Source organism: Boleophthalmus pectinirostris, unplaced genomic scaffold, assembly GCF_026225935.1.
Source record: "Boleophthalmus pectinirostris isolate CB_2022bp ecotype Guang Dong unplaced genomic scaffold, ASM2622593v1 HiC_scaffold_23, whole genome shotgun sequence".
Classification (NCBI taxonomy): Eukaryota; Metazoa; Chordata; class Actinopteri; order Gobiiformes; family Gobiidae; genus Boleophthalmus; species Boleophthalmus pectinirostris.
This window is the reverse complement of record NW_026571207.1, coordinates 32,353,759-32,375,352: the sequence shown is the minus strand read 5'-3', so window position 1 is coordinate 32,375,352 and position 21,594 is coordinate 32,353,759. Positions and strand designations below refer to the sequence as shown.

General features: G+C 37.5%; 1 protein-coding gene across 1 annotated transcript; it reads right to left on the bottom strand.

Moving 5' to 3' along the window:
- Positions 1–243: 243 nt before the first annotated feature.
- On the bottom strand, positions 244–20,481 carry osgn1 (oxidative stress induced growth inhibitor 1). Its single transcript, XM_020922107.2, has 8 exons — positions 20,313–20,481; positions 11,913–11,969; positions 9,313–9,449; positions 8,641–8,832; positions 4,977–5,068; positions 4,059–4,252; positions 3,008–3,351; positions 244–1,880 (listed from the first exon to the last, which is right to left on the bottom strand). The coding sequence occupies exons 2-8, from the start codon at positions 11,962–11,964 to the stop codon at positions 1,407–1,409; spliced, it is 1,485 nt and encodes a 494-aa protein (XP_020777766.1). The 5' UTR covers positions 11,965–11,969; positions 20,313–20,481; the 3' UTR covers positions 244–1,406.
- Between the last annotated feature and the right edge of the window lie 1,113 nt (positions 20,482–21,594).

Genomic DNA, 21,594 nt, shown 5'->3' with positions numbered 1-21,594 from the left:
TGTAATCCAATTACCACTCATTGAAACAGTAACTGTAACTGAATACAGTTACTCATAATTTGTACTCTGATTACATAACGGCGGTACATGTAATCTGTTACTCTCCAACAATGTGTATATATTTGTCTATTTAACAATATTCATTTCGTCTGTGTTAACTATTGGTCTTAGAATGTTGTGATGTCACCTGAAATCCAACAGTTCCCATGTCAAAGCCCGGTTAGTTGATTAAAAACACACACATTTATTTTCTCCATGTATAAAAGCTTTAATAGTTAAATGTCCACACCATGAATAATCAAACTGTACAAAAAATAGTTTAAACTCCATATAAAATAAGAGACAGAATTTCATTTAGCGTTATTGGACAAACAATAGAAGTTAGTGCATATTAAAATTTCAGTATATCTCCAGGTATTATGTAACACCATATTATACAATTATACAATCAAATCCACTTTCCTTAATATTAAAAGTTAGTAATTTACCAGATAAATATACAATCATAAATATACATAAAAAGTACTTAAAATGGTTAAAATGCCACTGCCTCTCTTTAAAAAATGTGCGCATTTCATTTCGAAAATGCAATTCAAGACAATGCTCAGACATTGTGGCATAAAGATATGATGATAATAATAATAACCCAGTTTTGTAATTGGTAGAACTGTTATTTTTGTTTGTTTGTTTGTTTGCATTTATTTATTTTTATTTTTTTGAGAAGATGCGAAAGAAATTGGGAATGTCAGTGATGTTGTCTGTAATACATATTTTGCATTATTGGTTAAAAAATAAAATAAAGTGAGTACATGAACATACATTATAATAAAATTATGAACTTTTAGATTATTTGAGTTTGAATGCAATAAAATCTGTAAAAGATCTACATTATTGCTGAACAAATTCACTTTTCTTCTTATTTTATTGTTAAATTTTTGATGTTGGGAGTTATTCCAGCTGCACTTTTAAATATTTTTTCATAGCATTTGTATTTTGTAGAGATTCTTCTATATTTTTACAATATGAACTTTTTAGAATTGTTTTAAATTTTCAAAGTGCCTAAAGTTAGTTTTTGCAAGATTTAGCCTCAGAGGGGGGCAAGGCCAATATTCAAGAAGTGATGCGGAAATTAAAAAATCTCTTTAGGCACTTGACAACACCACGCCATCTTGGGTTCATCTCCCAGTTCTTATTATACTTCCATGGCCTTATTTTTTACTTTTTTTTTTTTTACTTTATAACCAGCAGCTTTCTATAGGCTTTACTCAGATGGTATTGACGGATGATGAAAAAACATAGCACTTTGTGGATAATGCACTTTGCTCTTCTGAAATCCTCAATCTTCTTCTTTTTTTTTTTACAGCAGACATTTTGTTTTCCAAGTCCAACCTGCTTCTTCTTGTCCATCACCCCTTCATGCTCCACTCTGTGTCTGCCCTCACCCACGGGTCTTCCTCTTGTAGCCGTTGCCTTTTGAGCAGGTCACTAACGATTGCTAGCGCTCCCCCTTTTAAAAACCTAACAAAGTTTTCTCCCACGAGCGGGCCCATCGCATACATCCCGGGTGCTTCCGTGACCCGGTTCGTGAACGGGTCAACATCAATGGGGTTCCGCCGACAGGAAATAGGTTCATTTGGGTAGACTCCAAGTGACCGGCCGTGATCGGGGAGGAAGGAGAGATTTGGGTAGGATCCGATGAGGACTAAAGCTTTGGAGACCTGGATTGCTGTCTGCTGGCCCGAGTCTGACTCAAGGATGCATTTTTTGTTTGGGAGAAATTTGATGATTCTGTGTTTTGGAAAGCTGAGGTAATTTGGATACGAAGAGGAAGAGTAGGAGGAGGGAGAGCCGTGTTGCTGCTGCGTCATCATCTGGTGAACCTGGAATAAAAAAGAAACATTTAGAATGTTTTGCATGTTTAGGAGATTTCTGCTAAAAAAAATTTAAATAAAATAAAATAAACTCAATTTTGTGTAATTTTTTTTTACAATTTGTGCCCACAAATCATAGAAAGTCATAGGGGCTTTCTGATGAATTTGCTAACATAGAAATTATTCCCCTTCACCAGCAGGGGGCATCCTTTCATCCGACTGAAGTGTTAAATTCAAGTCATTCAAAATAACCAAGGTAAAAAAGAAAAGAAAAAAAAAAGTTCTACAAGATGTGCAAATGCAAAGAGCAGCAAATTATTAAAAAAACAAAAACAAAAACAGGTCTGAACAGTGCATAGCACAAATACAAAAATACACCAGTTGGTCCAGGTGCACTATGCAACTTTTCAGATTCACTCTTCTCCCTTATAGAGATAGTGCTTTGCCTGAAATGTTCCACAGTATGGCTTTAAACTTAGACAAGTAAGGTCTGGTGCCTTATTTATAAAACTTCAAATGAAACAGAAAACGCACACTAAAGTTCTTGTAGAAGTGCAAATGCAAAGAGCAGCAATTTAAAACTGAAAAAAAGAAAAAAAAAATGCATAGCACACTCAGATGGCCAATGTCCAAAAGCTTTTTTTTTATTTTTAAATAACATCGGCCATCTGAGTGTGCTGTGCATTTTTTTCATTCATAAAACTAGTAATTCTTACAAAAATGTAAGTACGGACAAAACAAACTTCCTCAAAGTAACATTTTTGGACTAGACTGCTCATTTCTATATAAAGTTGTTTTTATTGATCACAAACTTGACATAGAAATTCACATAGGTAACATTTGTGTACATTCGCACATTTTATAAATGAGAGTTCTGATTTGTGGAGAAGCAGTAAAAATCACAAAAAAAATTAATGGTCTATTTCATCATTACTGACCACCAGAAGCTTTCAGCACCAGCCTCTGGCGATCAGCGGAACTGTAGTTACACTCATAACTCTTTTTGAGCAATCAATGAAATCCACATTAATGAAATTAAAGCTATACATCATTTTAATTCCATATTGCAGAACATTGCTGGCATAGCAATAAAATGAAATAAAATCCTCCCTCCTCCTCCTCCTCCTCGTCCTCACCTTGTGGTACTCTGGGTAGAGCAGTTTGGGCAGCTGGTTGAATATGAGCCCTGGGTCGGTCACTGAGCGTCTGAAGACGTGGTACACAGGTGCACTCAGGTGGTGAGTGGCCAGTACTGCATCTGCAGCCGTAAGGCCCGCTCCTACCACCAGAACGGGCTCAGATGATTGGTCGAGCTCGCCGCGAGAGATGGCGGCCTCCAGCTCCCAGAACGAGTGACAGACGAAGGGCAGCATCTCTCCGTCGACTCCGAGATGTGCCGGGATGTCGTGGGTCCCCGTCGCCAAAACCAAGTTACGCGCCATAATGGAGAATGGGACCTCCTGCGAGACTGTGGAGCCATCTGGAAATGAAGTCAGGGATGTTAGGGTCAAAGGTTAGACTGGTTCAACTCTATTTTAGTTAGAACTCCATCTTTTGAATCTTTTGAATCTCATGATGCATATAACAGAAAATTGAAACCCATGAATAGGCAAAATAGAGGACTTGTCACCATTCAAAGAGATTTAGTTTGAAATTGTTTATTGCTATGGCATCAGTGTTAGTTTTTTAGAACTTAGATCCCCATGGATAAACATACAATTCCTGTTACATGCAACATTGTGATATCTAATATTTTGTTTTGAATTCCTATGACAACAATCCTAATTTTTCACGTGTCTGAAACCCATGCCTATGAGAAAAAAGTATGACATGTAACCATAGTGGGTATCGCAAATAACAAGGTAATTCTGTTGTAGACTGAACAAAGTTAGTCAAAATGTGTGGATTAAATTACTACTTGCTTCTTGCGTCTCCATGGGGATGTTATCTCTTTGCCTGGAATGTTCCACAGTAGGGCATTAAGCATATTTCCCTTTCATTTGTTCAATTACAGGTGGTTTATAGCTCAAAAATACCTTAAAAAATATAAATTCTTAGCATGTGCAGGCTGGCTTTTCCATACACCTGACCATTGACTTGTTTATTTCCATACTGTGGAATAATCAAGGCAAAATTGTAATATCTCTATGGAGACAAGCAGATGGCGGACCCTTTCTACTTTCTTACCTCCAAGCTCCTCTCCTTCGCGGCGCTGGATTCCGGTCACTCTCCAACACGGCTGCTCTCCGTCGCCGTGCACTCTGGTCACCTCGGTAACTGTCGTCCCGCAGGCAAAGTTCTGCTCCAAAGACTTCTGGGAGACGTAGTGCTGGTAATATGAGGCTATCTCTGCAGGTGTGGCCCTGTCATTTCGCACATTTCTGCAAAAATATTGAGGAAGAAAATTATAGAAAATGTATTTAAAAGTTTTAATCAGTGATTGTTGATATACTAATTTTATACAAAAACAGATCTAAACCAAGTCTAAATCAGCTCTAAACAAGGCAAAAGCAAACCAACTGACAAGACAAGTCCAAAACTGGTCAAATCCCAAAGCTATAAAAGTATGTAGAATTTTTTTTCCCCAGAAGTCCATTGACCTTAGTAAAATTAGCAGGTACTTTTTTTATATAGCGTAAGTGATTAAGGGTCAGCGTGAACATAGACAGGAAGTCAAAAACCAATCAAATTTGCATGTGTCCATTTTATGCAAACCTCAAAGTGCAAACTCACTTTGATTTCCATTTAGTTCATTTGAAAAACAAATAAGCTAAAAACATAGACACAAGTATTACTAACATGATAAGACTGTCTAGTCCATGGTGTGGTCCATGGTCTGGTCCACGGTCTGGTCCACGGTCGAGTTTTAGACCAAGTGTTTGGTCCAGATCACCAGTCTAGTCCCCAGTTTAGTCCTCGGTCTAGGTCTGGTTCATATCTGGTCCTGGTTTATGCCTTGTCTAGTCCCAGTTTAGTCTCCAGTCTAGTCCCTGTCTAGTTCCACCCAGTCTAGTCTCACCTGGTCTAGTCCTGCCCAGTCTAGTCTCTGTTCTAGTCCCACCTGGTTTAGTCCCTGGTCAAATCCCAGTTTTTAGATGATGTTACCTGCGCTTCTCTCTAAGCCAGTCTTTGAGCTTGAGTCCCGGCAGCTCCATCCAGTTTGCCAAACTCAGAGTCAACATGGACCCCTCCATTGCCTGAAAAAAAAAACAACAACATAATTTCAGTTATAATTTGAACATTTTAAGCTGCATTCACAATATTTATGCATTTTATTTTATGTTTCATTTCATATTTGAAGGTAACATATTATCTAAAATTGACTACTGAACTTTTAATCATGTTATAACAGAATTCTCTCATCAATATCTCATTAAAAGTTGTAATTCAGTTGATTCATGCATGTTTGTGTCATCTCGTATTGTCCTGCGTTTGAGGCTTGAATGCTTAGAAAGTCTGATTTCACCTACCGCTATCTCCGCACACTTCTCTATACTTACTTCTTTCTTTTCTTTTTTAAGTCAGACAGAAAAAATGTCACGTTGCCATTGCTCAACAACAAAAACATGAACATGAACATGAGAATCTGCTGTGGTCTATGGTAAACCTGCATTAGAGGCAGGATCAGTTCTATGGGTTTGAACAGGAAGTCGATGACCTTGTTTCTCCTACTAAGCAGTTTTCGATATTGAGGTTTTAAGATGAATAAAATGTAAAATTATGATCTAGTATGTCATAGCTTAACACTTAAAAGGCTCATATTACACCATTTTCTTAGACTTAGACAAACTTTATTGATCCACAAGGGAAATTGTTTGGACACAGACGCTCACACATCACAATATAATATAATAACAAAGAGTAAAAAAATATAAATGGTAATAATAAATTCTAAATAAGTAGCAAAAATATATAGAGTCTGATCTGTATTATAATGGAGTTGTGTTTTGTTTAATTCCCACATGTTTAGCACATAAGCCCTACATATTTAGGCTGAGTTTTTCCCTCCAACGGAAGACACTCCACCTCCACCTTGTGATGCCATGTGGTGATACAGGAGGTGCTCCACTGTGTTTTTAAACTCCATACACTTTCACTAGAATCATTTGAAGAACTTCAGACGTGGAATTGCCAATCTAAAAGCAGCTGCTAACTTGAAAACTACTGCTTCATGACATCACAAGGTGCAACAGAGCATTTGGAACTTCAGAAATGTAGACAGTCTAATAATAAAAGGGTTACTCAAACATGTGAATGAAACAAAACACAACTCCAAGCATGTTTTTGATGAGGTAACATCACTATAACAGAGCTTAAAGCTCACAGGAGTCAATTTTGTGTACCATATTTTCCGGGCTATTAGGCGCTCTGGATTATAAGACTCACTGTCATTAAATGGTCTATTTTCGAACTTTTTTCACAAATAAACAGCACCGGACTTTAAACAAAACACAACAGTTATATGGGTCAGTTGGACTTTGTTTGGCACGTTCACGATGACTCTGGGCTTTGTTCAGTTGTGGCGTGTAGGGAGGGTGCTGTCTGGGACCGCTGGATTGTTGGCGTGTTTTCAGTGACTCAGTTGTTCAGTTGTGTCTAGAAGTGGCACATTGCACTCGCTTTTGATGAGTGTGGCTGCGGGCGTGTTTCGCTGTCTGCTCCGTGTGTGTTTGCGTGCGCTGCGGGTGGTGCGGCTTTGTAGTTTACTGAAATCGTGCTGGGACACTCGAGTGGATTCGTGTATGGGGCACTCTGGATTGCGGGGCGCGCGGTAGTTTTTTGATGTTGTTTAGAGGCTTAAGAGCGCGTCTAATAGCCCGGAAAATACGGTAATATAGGACCTTTAAGCTTAATGTGTTTTCAGTAAAAAAAATTTTGTTGTTATTTTATTTACAATATATTGTAGTTACTTTGGTATGATGAACAAAAAGAAAGAAGCAATTGTTGGTTCCAATCCAGCAGATTAAGAATATAATACTATTTAAAGGTTTTGTGTTGTTAGTGTCTGGAGTTGATTTTTGGTGATAACTTAATGTCAGATAGGGAAGTGTCTTCATTGAAAAAAGCAAGGACAGTGAGGCCTTCTGGGAAAATTATCAAGTTCATGTCTCAATGTTATTAGATAAACAGCAGTCTTATTGACAAAATGACCTTAAAAGGTGCATTGTCTAACTTTTCTGGTGGTCAAATGCTTTTCTACGTGGAGATGTTATTGCTTTGTCTGGAATGTTTCACAGTATGGCATTAAACCTTTGTATCTTCACGGAGCCCAAACCAGACCCAGACCCAAGTTACAGGTCAGATCTGTGGAGAGGCGACCCTGCTCACAGTCAGAATGCCTGTTTTTCAAGGAATTTTTGAATGTATTGAATGTAAGACAAAGCTGTTTAATGCCATATTGTGGAACGTTCCTTGCAGAGTAATGACATTGCCATAGAAACAAGCAGGTGACAGACCCCAACCAAAAAGTTACATTCCACAAGTACACAAAGAAAGAACAACTGAAAGCTGACTGAGGCCAAAAGCTGAAAAGTTGCAGATTCGTGCTTTAAGTTGCCAACACAGAGGTTACATAAAGTTTCTAAACCAGGATCTTGCAAATGTTGAAAATGCAGTTCCTCTTAAAAACATGACACTTTGAAATGAAGAACTATAAAGAATGGCTTAGGGCAGTTTAGGGCAGTTTGTCGATTAAAGGTGCATAGTGCCAATTCTCTGATGGAGGGTCAGTCACCTGCTTGTCTCAGTGGAGATGTTATTGAATTGTCTAGAATGTTCCATGGTAGAGATTAATCCTATCTATCTCAAGGGAAATGCTGATAGGACACATTACAGGTCAGATATGGGGAGAGGCAACCCTATTCACAGGAATAAAAACACTTGTAATGAATAAATGCTAGATTAGGCGTCGCCAACCTTTTTCTTCCAGTGAGCAACTTTTATAAAACGAAAATGCCAGATTTTAGCAGTCACAAGAAATGGTGTATATTTAAGAGCCACTGCAAACCTTAAATGAGGTACACTTAAAAGCCTATAAAACATAAACCATTATTCATTTATTAGTGCAGAAAGTTAGGCATCAAAATTAACATGTACAATGGTCATAGGCATTTAATGAATCAAATTTTACTTATTCAAGACATTAAGTGTAATTCAGAAATCCTTTGGCGAGTTACCAGGAAGGGGGTGGAGAGCTACTGGTAGCTCCTGAGCAACAGGTTGGAAACCCCTGTGCTATATAGATGTGTTTAATGCCATAACATGGAACATTCCAGGCAAAGTAATAACATCTCCATGGAAACTCCATGGTCACTTCCAAAACTGCAGCAAACTCACTCACTCTGCTTTCCCAACTCTGCTCTTTGTGCATATAAATCGTTTTAATCCTAACAATATAAAACAACTAAATGACAGATTTTATTTACATGTACAGAATGTAAAGATCTGTAATAAATTTTAATTTAGATTTAATAAATCTATAAAGAGGGGGTATTGCACTTCTATGGGGTATTAATATGTGCACATAGCACATAACATATTTAGATCGCCATAATACTTTTATTTAAGTTTTAAAATAATATATTTGTATTAAGGCAAAATTATTAAAAAATTTTAGTTTTTGATACTCCTCCATTTGCTCTCTGTGCTAAGTCACCCCCTTTAAAGTGCTATCGGAACACAACCACTGTGCATCTCGCTAATGAATCTACTGCACATCGCATCAGGTTTGTGAAGTTGTAGTGTTTGGTTTTGTATCCTGAGTACATACATGCCAGGCTCCACCAGGGGGCCCTCTCCCCAGCACCAGGTGAGGGATGGCTCGCTCGGGCTCATGTCGCCAGATCAGAGGAGACGAGTGCTCCAGGCCAAAGTCACTGTCCGGCAGCAGCAGAGAGTCAAACAGCACTGCCACAGGGTTAGAAGACCTCCCCTCCAGACCTTCACACAGGTACTCCAGGTCCTACAGAGAGAGAACAAGGGGGGAGAGGGGAGGACAGAGAGAGGGAAGGAGGAGAGGGGGGAAGGAGAGTGAGAATTTATAAAAAATGAATTATAACTAGCCAGGAAATTTAGTAAAATCTTGAGTGTCATATGCACTTTAATGGATCTATATTACGCTTTTTCGTGAGCTATGATATAATATAGTTTCCTCATCACAAACAAAACTTGTTGTAGCACATAAACCCTGCATATTTAGGCTGGGTTCTCTCAAACTGAAAACACTCTGTTCCACTTTGTGATGTCATTTGCGAATACAGGAAGTGCTCTACTGTGTTTTTAAACTCTACACACCTTCACTAGAATGATTTGGAGAATTTCAGCTCTAGGAAAACTAAAACTACCACCTCATAACATCACAAGGTGGAATATTTTGAGCTTATAAGATGGCTAAAAGCTCACAAGAGTAAACTTTGCGTAATATAGAAACCTGGTCAGTTACCTGTTCTAGCAGAGACAGGTGGGGCTGCTCCCTCAGTTTGTGCTGGAGCAGAGGGTTTGGGTGAGCCGCATCCTGGGCCACGTACGGAGTGTGACCAGAGAGCAGGTAAGAGAGACAGATCCCAGAGGGCCCGTTACCTAACAAACAAAAAACAAATAGGACCATGCCAACAATGCAACATGAGTCTTCACCATATACATGAATCTACTCTTTGGTCTACACTTTGTCCCTTCTTTGTAGCATATATTCACTTTGTCCCTTCTCTCTATCATATTTCACTGTCCCTAATCTGTACCATATATTCCCTAGGTGGTGCACTTTGGCGCCCACAACAACTAGAATCTGAGCCACTAACGAGCTGCATTTTAATTAACTTAAATTGTGTTCCAGGTCCCAGGTGAAACTAGAATGGCAAGAGACCAACTAAAAACAGGAAATCTATCTTGAAAATTAATTGATCATTTAAAAGCACACGTGGGAGTAGCAGCTTCTTGCATATGTACTATAAACAGAGCCCTATACAGATCTAATGACAATACCTATCCAGCCTGACATCTAAAGTTGCACTATACCATACCATACCATACCAACTTTATTTATGAAGCACTTTAAAAACTTTACAGTATGCCAAAGTGCTGTACACAAACACAGGACAGACAATAGATGAAAATATATGATACACATACAATACAACCATTAAAAACATAAAAAACAGCAAAATACTCGACAAGAAATATACATGTCACTTATTAAAAGCCAGTGAAAAAAGATACGTTTTTAAGAGTGATTTAAAAACAGGTACAGACTCGGCCTGTCTAATCACTAATGGCAACTGCTTCCACAGCCGAGGGGCAGAAACAGAAAACGCACGGTCCCCACGAACTTTACGTTTAGTTTTTGGGACGGCGAGCTGGAGTTGGTCTGCAGACCTGAGAGTACGAGAGGGGACATAAGGGTGGATCAAGTCAGTGAGGTAGGAGGGCGCTAGGCCATGCAAACACTTAAAAGTGAATAAAAGAATTTTAAAATCAACTCTAAAAGACACTGGGAGCCAATGAAGTGAAGCTAAAACAGGTGAGATGCTCTTGTGTTTCCGGGTTTCAGTTAAAAGTCGAGCCGCTGAGTTTTGGACCCGTTGCAACCGGGAAAGTACATTTTGGTTGACACCAACATAAAGTGCATTACAGTAATCCAACCTAGTTGTCACAAACGCATGTATGACAGTTTCAAAATGTTCCATTGACAAAATAGGCTTAATTTTGGCCAGTTGTCTTAGCTGGAAAAAAGTAGCTTTTACAACAGCACTAATTTGGTGATCAAGTTTTACATAACTATAACTAACTTTTTTCTTTTCTGGGGGATTCAGCAGTCCCCCACCTACTTGTTTTAGTGTTACCACTTTGCCTGAAATGTTTCACAGTATGACGTTAAACTTTTTTATCTCCATGGAGACAGGGAAATGGCATCAACATATCTGGAGAGGTGACCGCACTCACTCGCCATCATAAAGTGCGTTTTTCATTGTCGCTTGGGGCAATGGAAGAACCCAAAGTTAAATACATGCAACATAGTTAAGTTTAATGCCATACTGTGGAACATTCCAGGCAGGAAAGCAGGTAGCAGACCCTTTCACACTTCCATTTTGTATAATGTGCCTTATGTCATACAACTTTAACTTTAAAATTCTATGTGAATAAATGAGCATATAGTCAGTAAGCTACTACAACTACTAAAACTTCTTTTTGTGGTTTGTCAACAAAATTTAAATGATTTTATAAAATGTTCTGTTCTGTTTGCAATGGTATTTGAAATGTGATTACTTAAATAATATGCATAATTTTGCACAATTGAAATGAATAAAAAGAAATGTTGGATTTGTTACATAATCACCAAAGTGGAAAGTGCTTTAAACGGTCAGGATGTGTGGTTAAAAAGATATGACCTATATCTGATGAACTTTGACCCGGGCAGATGTCCAAATTCTCACCAGTGAACTCTAGACTCTGGGTTATTCACGGACAATTCCACAAAAACCTCAGATCATTTCATAATCATCCAACCAGCAAATGCAAATAATGTGGTACAGTGAGTTATGTATTCGCCCACCAACCAGTGGGTCATTACACTGGTCTTTGTGTCCCTGAGCAACGCACAATACTCAGTCCAATCAAAGTATACATGTGGAATAGTGGTGTCAGGGAGGGCATATGGAGCAAAAGAAACTGCCGATACTTATACCTAAATAAAGATTCCTAATATAATAAATGTCTTTCCTCTGTAACATATATTCAGTGTGCCTCCTCTGTAGCTTATTTTTCTTATTTTTCAAACTTCAATAGCATTCCTCTAAACATAAGACTACTGCATGACAATTTTCGACCTTTTACTTTGTGAGAAAAAAGAATGCACTACCATTCCTGTGCTGCAGTCATGAGAACAAGTCCCTAAAGCGACCCCTCCCTCGACAGATCAGAAACCCCCCCTTCCTCCTCGAGCTCATTCCTGTCTTTAAGCCAATCAGATCGCGCCTTGAGGAATGACTTTGCAAAAATTAACAATGGGGGAAAAAATAATGTTGAAAATTTTAAATTTTTTCTCACCGATAATCACCACAGGAATGACCTCTCCGGAGTCTCTGTCCTGGTTTTCCATTTTATCTGTAAAGACAAAATTAAAACACATGTTTTGATAATTAAATAGTAACAGATTCAGAATAGTTTTTGTGATTTAAATCTGCTCTTTGCTTGTTGTGCCAGTGGTATAGATTATCATTTATTACACAAAATTTACTCTTGTGAGCCTTAAGACATGTTATATGCCTCCTCAAAAACATACCTGGAGTTGTGTTTTTTTTTGTTTTTTTTCATTCACACAGGAGCATGATCCATGTTAGAATGTTATTACCTCATCAAAAACACACCTGGAGTTTTGTTTTGTTTCATTCACACATGTTGAGTAACCCTTTATTATTAGTCTGTCTATATCCCCAAACCTCAAAATGCTCTGTTCCACCTTGTGATGTCATGAAGCAGCCGTTTAACGGCTAGATTTTACCTTTAGTTCAGTAGAGATTGGCAATTCCAGGTCTGAAATCATCCAAATGATTCTAGCGAAAATGTATGTAGTTCAAAGTGGAATACTTCCTGTATTACCACATGGCATCACAAGGTGGTTTCTGTTTTGTGAGAAGAACACAATCGTAATATCGACCCTTTAAAGACCCTTTATTTCATGATTTCTTCTGTTTGATGAGTGGCCAGTATTTGACTGCAGTAAATGATTGACAGAAGTGAAGTTAAGTGAAGTCTGTGCGTTTCCAGTGACGGCGGTGGGATGACTCGGCAGTAACTGTTTGATTTGGCTCAAAGCGTGTTAACGATAAAACTATGATAATGATGTTGACTATTGATAAAGAAAGGTTTGAATTTGTAAAATTATTATCTAAGTTAAACAATGAGCAAAGCTGAATTCATTTAAAGGTTATTTGGGTTACTAGGTTATAATGTTCTTACTGTATCACAAACATCATGTGGTAATACCAGAAGGGTTCCACTGGGTTTTTAAACTCCATACACCTTCACTAGAATCATTTGAATGATGGATTTGATTATTTCTACTGAACCAAAAATGTTAAATGTGCATTGTGTGATTTTTCCTGCTTGTTTCTTTGTCATTGTTCTGACTGAAATGTTCCATAGTCTGACATTAAACAGCTCTACCTTACATTTATTCAGTTACAGGTGGGTTTGTTTTTGAGGAGTTAACATCATTATAAACATGGCTTAAAGATCACAAGAGTCAATTTTGTGTAATATAGGACATTTAAGATAAATCCTACTATATATATTTGATAAAACTACATTTTTGATTGCTATGTTTGAGGTCTTTAAAAATCTTCAATGTGTATCATTAAGACACAGTACAACTAATGCATCCCAGATGGTACCTCTTAAGACCCATAGTTGCTAAGCTAACTGAACTAAGTAATCATAATATTGATTCATACTGAGAGACAGAGTACATTGCTTCTTATTTGGTTCCTATTTGTAGATCAAAAGTGCAGTAATAAAGGGTAGATTGTTTTATAAGCCAGCTTTATCCAAGTTTAAAATGCCTCTGATGGCAGCTGGATAAGACCAAGGACTTTAAAGCTAAATTTGAAACAGAGAAACAGGACCCCAGTGAGTCCAGTTATATCACAGGGTCTACATGAATTCACATTTAATACAGTATATGGCTTGTAATATACAGAATTATCTTCTGGACTAAAGCAGGACTAAAGCAGGACTAAAGCGGATCTAAACCAGGACTAAAACAGGACTAAAACAGGACTAAAACAGGACTAAACCAGGACTAAAACCAGGACTAAACCAGGACTAAACCAGGACTAAACCAGGACTACTGGTAAAACAGGACTAAAGCATGTCTAAAGGAGGCAGGATTAAAGCAAACATGACTAAACCAGGACTAAACCAGAACTACTGGTGAAGCCGGACAAAAGCAGGACTGAACCAAATCTAAAGCAGGACCAAGGAGTAAAACAGTACTAAAGCAGGACTAAACCAGGACTACTGGTAAAGCAGGACTAAAGCAGGACTAAAGCAGGACTAAAGCAGGACTAAAGCAGGACCAAAACAGGACAAAAGCAGGACAAAAGCAGGACCTAAACCAGGACTGAATCAGGAATAACTACAGAAGGCAGTGGGGGCTAAACCAGAACAGAAACATGACTAAACCAAGACCAAACCATGGGACTGTGTACTGTATTGTATTGTATTGTACTTCACAATACAAATAAATAGTCTGACCAACTAACTAATAAAAAATAAAATAAAATACAAAAAAAAAAATCACTGACTATTCGACTATTGAAATCATTGGTAGCTGCAGCCTTATCTGGATTCTATTTGTAGACGTGGTCACTTTAAATCTGAAGTGTGAGCTGAAATCACCACTTGGCACAGGTCACAGATTTTTTTTGGTACACTGCTGAGGGAATACAGTGACTTCTACACGCAGTCCACATTCATTCTAAAGTAAATATATTGCAAAACAATCACACTCGTAACTCAGTGTTCTGGGTTGGGTCAGGTATTAACTGATGAATGAAAAAAAACACAATGTTCTCAAATTATGGTTTGGATATTTATGGTTCAAGTGAGTTTGGTATCACACAAAAAAAAAAAAAATCCCTAAATATTTGCAAAGTTTTAGTGATAATACAGTAATAGGGCTAGTAGTAGAAGTAGTCATAACAGTAGCAAAAACTGAAGTAGTAATAATATAGACAACTTTTCAGCACATCGGCCTTAAAAGGTGGTTTTTGGTTTGGAGTCTGTCACCTGCTTGTTTCTACGGAAATGTTATTGCTCTGCCTGGAATGTTCCACAGTATGACATTAAACAGCTCTACTTACATGTATTCAATCACAGGTGGTTTTATAGCTCAAATATACCTAAAAAGAAAAAAAAAAAAAAAAAAAAACAGGCATTCTGACTGTGAGCGGGGTTGCCTATCCACAGATCTGACCTGTAACTTGGTCTGGTTTTCTTCTCCATGATGACAGAAGACAGGTTTAGTGTCATACTGTGAAACAATCTATTTAAAGCAGAGGTCAATACTTACTTTGGGCTGACCACCTGCTAAAAGATTCTGTATAAATCTTAATTTGAACACTTCAGTGCAAAGAGGACACTGCAAATATTTAATTGCTCTCCAGTCCAGTTTGTAATGAAACAGGGGTGTGGTTGGCTTAGTAGCAAATTTAAACTTATGTCATTTTTTCCCCCCCAAGAAATTACACAATTTGGAGAAAAAAAATAAACTCTGCACTACAATGAACCTTTCCTGAATAGCTTTAGAATGATTTTGAGTTGTATCAGAACAAATATAAGAGCATATAGACTAGTACACACCCATGGACCACTGAGGGATTACACAGATATAAGACCACAGAAAGTACTATTACTCAATGTTGAAAATTCCTTAGTATCAAAATTGAGTTTGAAATTTTAGTACAGTTAGTTAGTATTTCAACACTTAGTAATAATATTAAAACGGATTTCTTCTGCGCAAGCCTATAGTACACTTGACACTGAGCCTGCACGTACAAAGCAAGTTCAAGAAAAAAAACAAAAAAGGGCGGAAGAACAGAATGTTTCGAGTCCAGAGAAACTGGGCCAGTGGGTCTAAGCACGTCCCTCACGGTAGTTTGGTTCAGCGCCAGGACACAGAGGCTTACCCTACACTAGCTCTGGGCAAGGAGCCAAAACATGCTACACAGTTATGTAACATTACATTTCAAAAGCATGTGTCAGACTGGCCTAAGGAGCTTACTATGGAGCACAAGGTTGATTTAAAAAGGTGTAATGTGTAATGTGTCGTGTGGAGGGTCCGTCACTTGCTTGTCTGCATGGAGATGTGCCAAGAAAGTTACACAGTACAGCCATAAATTTTTGAATCTCCATGGAGACTTGCGAGCCAAATTACAGGTTAGATTTGTGAAAATATGCAATAAATAACACCTATAGCTGTATAAATGCACACTGTGGACAATTTATGGAGACAAACAAAGTTACACAATGCATCTTTTTCAAAATTTCAGTTCATTTTAATAAAAGTTTAATAGCATTTTAAAATATTTTTTGTAGCACTGAAAACAGAGGCGTTGCGCTTCAGATTGTTCACAGTGCATTAACACGTTAGAGAAGATTTGACACTGAACTACAAAAATCGCAAACATTTCCGAACCTGTTTGTTTGCAGAGGTCTGAAGTACAAGATTAGCTGTGTGTTTTTGTTTTTGTTTTGTTTTTTTCTTTTGGAGTTGAGGACTTTCTGGTTTCAGGTGCAAAGTCGGTGATTCTTCTGATATTTGTGACTTGATTGCAATTGTACAGCCTCAAATTACGGAAAACCAAGCCCTGAAAGAAGGAAGTAGTTATTTAATCTTTAAATGTACCCAACATCCATTAATTTAAAAATTGGATTTGTACTTTATTTTCATTTATTGTATTTTAATTTTATTCTTATGTTATTTTTGTTACATTTAAATTTTATTTTGTATATTTTAATTTATTTGTGTTATATTTTATTATTATTTATTTTTATGTTTTTTTTTGTTTGTTTGTTTTTTTATTTAAATTTTTTAATTATTTATTTTATGAATTTATTTTATTAGCACTGCACACCTAACACGTGAGCCAGTGTTTATTTTGATCTGCACTGTTTGCAGGTGTCGTAACTTAACAAGTTTTGGCCTGAAGCCTTGAAGAAAGCTCAGTCATAATTTTGATTGGCTCACAATATGAAAACAGTGAAAGTGCAAACATAACACGTGCAGCTGTGAAAGAATACGTGACAAACCAGATCGTAATCATGAACTGCAGAGTCACTGTGACAGCATCCATCAAAACAATAAATGATATTGTTCAGTTAAAGGTTAAGGAGAGGTAAACGGACTGAAAAGAAACCACGGTATTCATCATCTCACAAAAATTATATTATTGTTTATTTTCTCATCTCTAAAATAGAACCAAAGAAAAAAAAAAAAAAAACATGAATGAGGAGGTGTGTCCAATCTTTTAACTGCCGGTGTGTTACCAGGAGGACGCAGTCTGAGTTTCACTTCCTGGTCTCGGGTCATGTGAAGTCCGGCTGCAGTAATGTCAGAGTGACTGTGCAATTTAGGCTTCAGTGCAAATGGAGCCACACCTCATACATTATACAATCGCACAGACCCAACACTATGACTCCCACAATGCACTGCAGCAGGGTCATTCAAGGCCAACATAAACAATGGACTCATCAGGCTATATTTAGTGAATTATTTATGTTTAAGAAGCCAAAGAGGCATTCTAGGCAGTAGCATAGGAAACAAGGTGCCTTAATTTCATTGTGTGATTAAATTTGATGCTTTATTTGATTTTTTTAGAGCTACTTTAACACATTTCAGCAAACTGATACTTCGGTAATGTCGGTATTGCATTTCATACCAGTTTCCTATTATTTTTATTTTTTTTTTAAAGCGGGTTTAATCCTCCGTCAGTAAAAGCATGTGGTGGTTTGGTTGCCTGGAAATATCTCTCAGCATGTTTTTATACAGATCAATATCAGTCTGGCCCCCACGCCCTCCGCCGAATCTCAAACCTCTGTTTTTTTCAATGACGCATGTAAAACAAAGGAGCTCATTGGTCACCTATGATTTACAAATAAAAACCCATTTCATTCTCAAACAGGCTCAACCCTGCGCAAACAGTGAGAGATACAGGGCTACATTCATACCATACTCCTTACAACTAGACAACAATACACCCTTATGTAACAGATAATACTCCCTACAACTGTATAACAATTCACCCTGTAACACACTGTAACAACAACTAATTAATGGTCTAAATCAAATGGAAATTCAAGTCAGTACAAGAAAACAAATATAATTACTGTCATCATACAGCCCTCAATACAACTTGATTATAGGTTATTAAAAAGTTTCAGAGTAAAACTTTTGGGTTACTAAGGGTACGTTCACTCTTGTCCTTGTTAGGTCCTGATATGAGGCCAGTGTAGTCCTGATGGTAGGCACAGTTTGATCCCGTTCTAGTCCAGGTCTAGTCCAAATTTCTAGTTTTGCGTTTTTCACAGTTTTGATGTTGTCTATGTGCAAGTGTGAATGCACCCCAAAATAACTCAGAATTACTAAATAGGGGTGTAACAATAACGTGATATCGTATCGTCAAAGTTCTCACAATAATATCGTGGGCCATCACAATATATCGAATTACAAGTCTCTTTGCTTAAATTAAGAGTTATGCAGGAATAGCTAAAAAAAAAAAAAAAAGACAGAGGGAACTACATAGACCATGATCCTTTACTCCATTTCAGAGTAGACTACATGAAAAAAATAACTAAGCACTTTTAAGTCTTACTTCTTTGGATTAAGTCTTGCCAAGGCATTTTAAAAAGAAAAAGTAGCATATTAACAGTTTTGTTTGTTTTTGCCTCCACAACATTTCACAATAAATATTGTACCGTGAGATGTATATCGTGAAAACATCGTACTGAGAGATTTGGATATTGTTATATCCCTAATCGTGAGCCTCCCCTTCATATCGTGAGCTTTCCCACGATATCGCAATAAAAATCGTACCGTGATGGTCATACCGTGACGATATCGTACAGTGAGACTTGGATATCGTTACACCTCTATTACTAAATGACTATTATTGATACCAAGAACATTCCCTGTGGTTGTGATGTTAACTGGAGGCACCATTAGAGATACATTAGAGATACATGTAGAACATCCCCAGCCTGATGTCACTGCAAAGTCAATTGGAGGAAACACCGTATTCATTATTGACACTGAAAGCAGGTCTTCCTCTGACCCGAATGCCTTCAGCACAGTGACCCTCTGACCATATGCTGCTCCAGACGTATAATTGGATTTCCATTACACTCTCTGTATTAGCGTAACTGGTACAACTGAACCAAAACAAACCACTAACTACACTCTAAATCTTTACACTATTATTATATCATTGTCATACTGTAATTATGGGTTTGATTTTCTAAACTATAGTTTTGTAATCGTATCTTACAAAACTAGAGATTATTTCAATGTTTATCCTTCCTGTTAGACACATCTCCTTTTTTCCAGTTGCCAAAAATGTACTTAAACTTTGCAATTTAATGTTAGGCTGTACAATACATTACATTTTTACTATAGTTTATTTTTGAGACGCTGATATTAGAAACATAATGTTTGGTTCCAGTCACATGTTTGCGTAACCTTGCATTATTAGTCTGTCTACTTGTCGGTCTTGTGATGTCATGAAGTGGTAGTTTTCATGTTAATAGCTACCTCCTGCCTTCAGTTCCATTGAGATTGACAATAACAGGTACAAAATCACCCAAATTATTCTAGTTAAGGTGTATGGAGTTTAAAAATACAGCAAAGCACTTTCTGTATTACCCATGACATCACAAGGTGGAACAGAGTGTTTTCCATTTGAGAGAAGTCAGCCTAAATATGCAAGGTTTGTGTGTTGAACGTGTGTGAATGAAACAAAACGCAACTCCAGGTATGTTGTGATGAGGACACAACATTATTACACAGATCAGAAAATAGTAGAATATGGGCCCTTTAACTCACTGATTTCTCAATATATTTACAGATAGATTTTTTTTTTTTTTTTTTTTGTATGTGTGTGCGTGTTCTAAGTTTAAGACATCTGAATCAATTACATGCTTTGGGTTTAAAAATTATATAACGCAAAACATTACTAAACATGCAACTTAAAGAGTGCTGAGCAGCTCACACAATTAGTATAAATTAAGTAGAGATAAACGAGTCATGCCTCATTAAATAAAAGCCTGCTGTTAGTTATCTAACACTACCACTGCTTGCTTGTTGGCATGAAGTCATGTTTATGAAATGCGGGGGTGTGACCGAGTGCACAGACAAGAGTCCGCCCTCTGAGCATCAGAGTCCGCCCACCACCTCCAGACAACCGGGGCCAGAGAAGCATGCTCATTTTTCATTGCAAAAATAGTCGATAATGTGTTAAAATACATTAAAGAATCAAATGCATTAACTGTTTTGTCCGCTTAACAGAACTGTTAGAAAGTTGCATGACTCCACGTCTTGTATGATTAAGACAAGCTCAAATGTGATGTTTTATGTACATTTAATTAAGAGCAAGGTTAAAATTCTTTCATTGTCGGTATACATAGGCAAAATTCCGCATAATTCTGTCATTTGCCAACTTCTTGTATACATTAGATGTCACACGTGTTAAGCGACAACACATTGCTATTACATGCTTACTCTAGTAGACATAGCTGGATTTACTAAACATTTGTCTAATCAGAATTTGCACTCGTTTTACGCTTTAGTTTCCATTGCGCTTTAGTTACGCCCCCAACCGGTCTCATTCATCCCACCATCCTGCAATCTCCCCCGGCTATTGCTTCCTACAAAGCCCCCGGTGGTTCACTCACGTTTAGCGGGGCAGCGTTGTCCTCCTCTCGCTCTCACAGCCTTTCGGATGTAGGATCGACTGATTTCCCCTCGCCTTCCGTTCAAAATTACATTAAAAGTACTCGATTTGTTGTTTATTTCTGGTTCACGTGTGGCTTTTCAGCGATAGACCGTATGAAATCTATCTTTGAACAGCGTAGCCATGTTTATATAGCGCTGCCGTCTGTCAAGCTCGACCAATCAGAAGCCACGCTGCTGTACGCTGCTGTACGCTGCTGCCGGTCAGGTCACGCCCCATCCCCCTGCTGTCACCCAGGCAACTGACCAAGATAGTGAGGTCCGCCAAGATGAGAAGTTCTCGAAAAATCCGTGTCTTTTTGCTAACTCACTGTCTTTCATGCGGATATTTCAAAGGTCAGCAAATGTAATGGTTTCATTTATTTAGATTGATTTAAATGCAGTCTATATATTCAACATTATCACTTTTCACAACAATGCTTGTTTCTTTATTGCAAAGTAAAATATACTAACATGGCACCAAAATAGTTTCATTTAAATTGGCCTAGGTGAAAATCCGTGTTTATTGAGCCACAATGATTTCACTCTTTTATCTGTCAATTAGCCTATAATTGTTTATAAAGTCTAAATCTAAATTATATCATATTTTACTTGCCTACAAGATTAATAGCAGTACCAAAGGCTACTGTACTTATCAAATTGGCCTTGTAATCAAAGTTAAGTGTATCACAAAGTCACGCCTAATGCAGTTTGAACTGTATTACATGTTTCAGAGCTGTCCTTTCTCCTGTTTAATTCCATTGGTCGTAAATATTTTTTACTGACCTTAGCCTTGACTGGTGCTGTAAACGTGAGAGTAACTTTCCGCTTATTAACATGAAACAATTCAATAAAGGGGCCAGGAGTAAAATAGGCCAGTAAAAATTTTAACTACATTACACAACTTTGTACAGCTGATTTTATTTATTTGTGATCTGTAAAGGCCCTATACCTAATTTCTTCCATGTATTTGAGCAAAACTTGCTCCAGTACAAATATATTGTATAAGGAGTTCTAGCATTTGAGGTATAAAAAAATAAGTGCTGTCTGCATCTAATTATAAAGTGTTCTGTGGTCTGATAACAATGTTCTTTGCTTTACCATGGTGACAAAACTGCACTGGTCTCTGAAAATTGTGAAAAGTGTTTATAAACTTACTGTGGAGAATAATGAGGATGCTAAGAATACATAAGGTACGTGAAAATGAACTATTTTTTAAACACATGATCCATAAGATAATAGCTG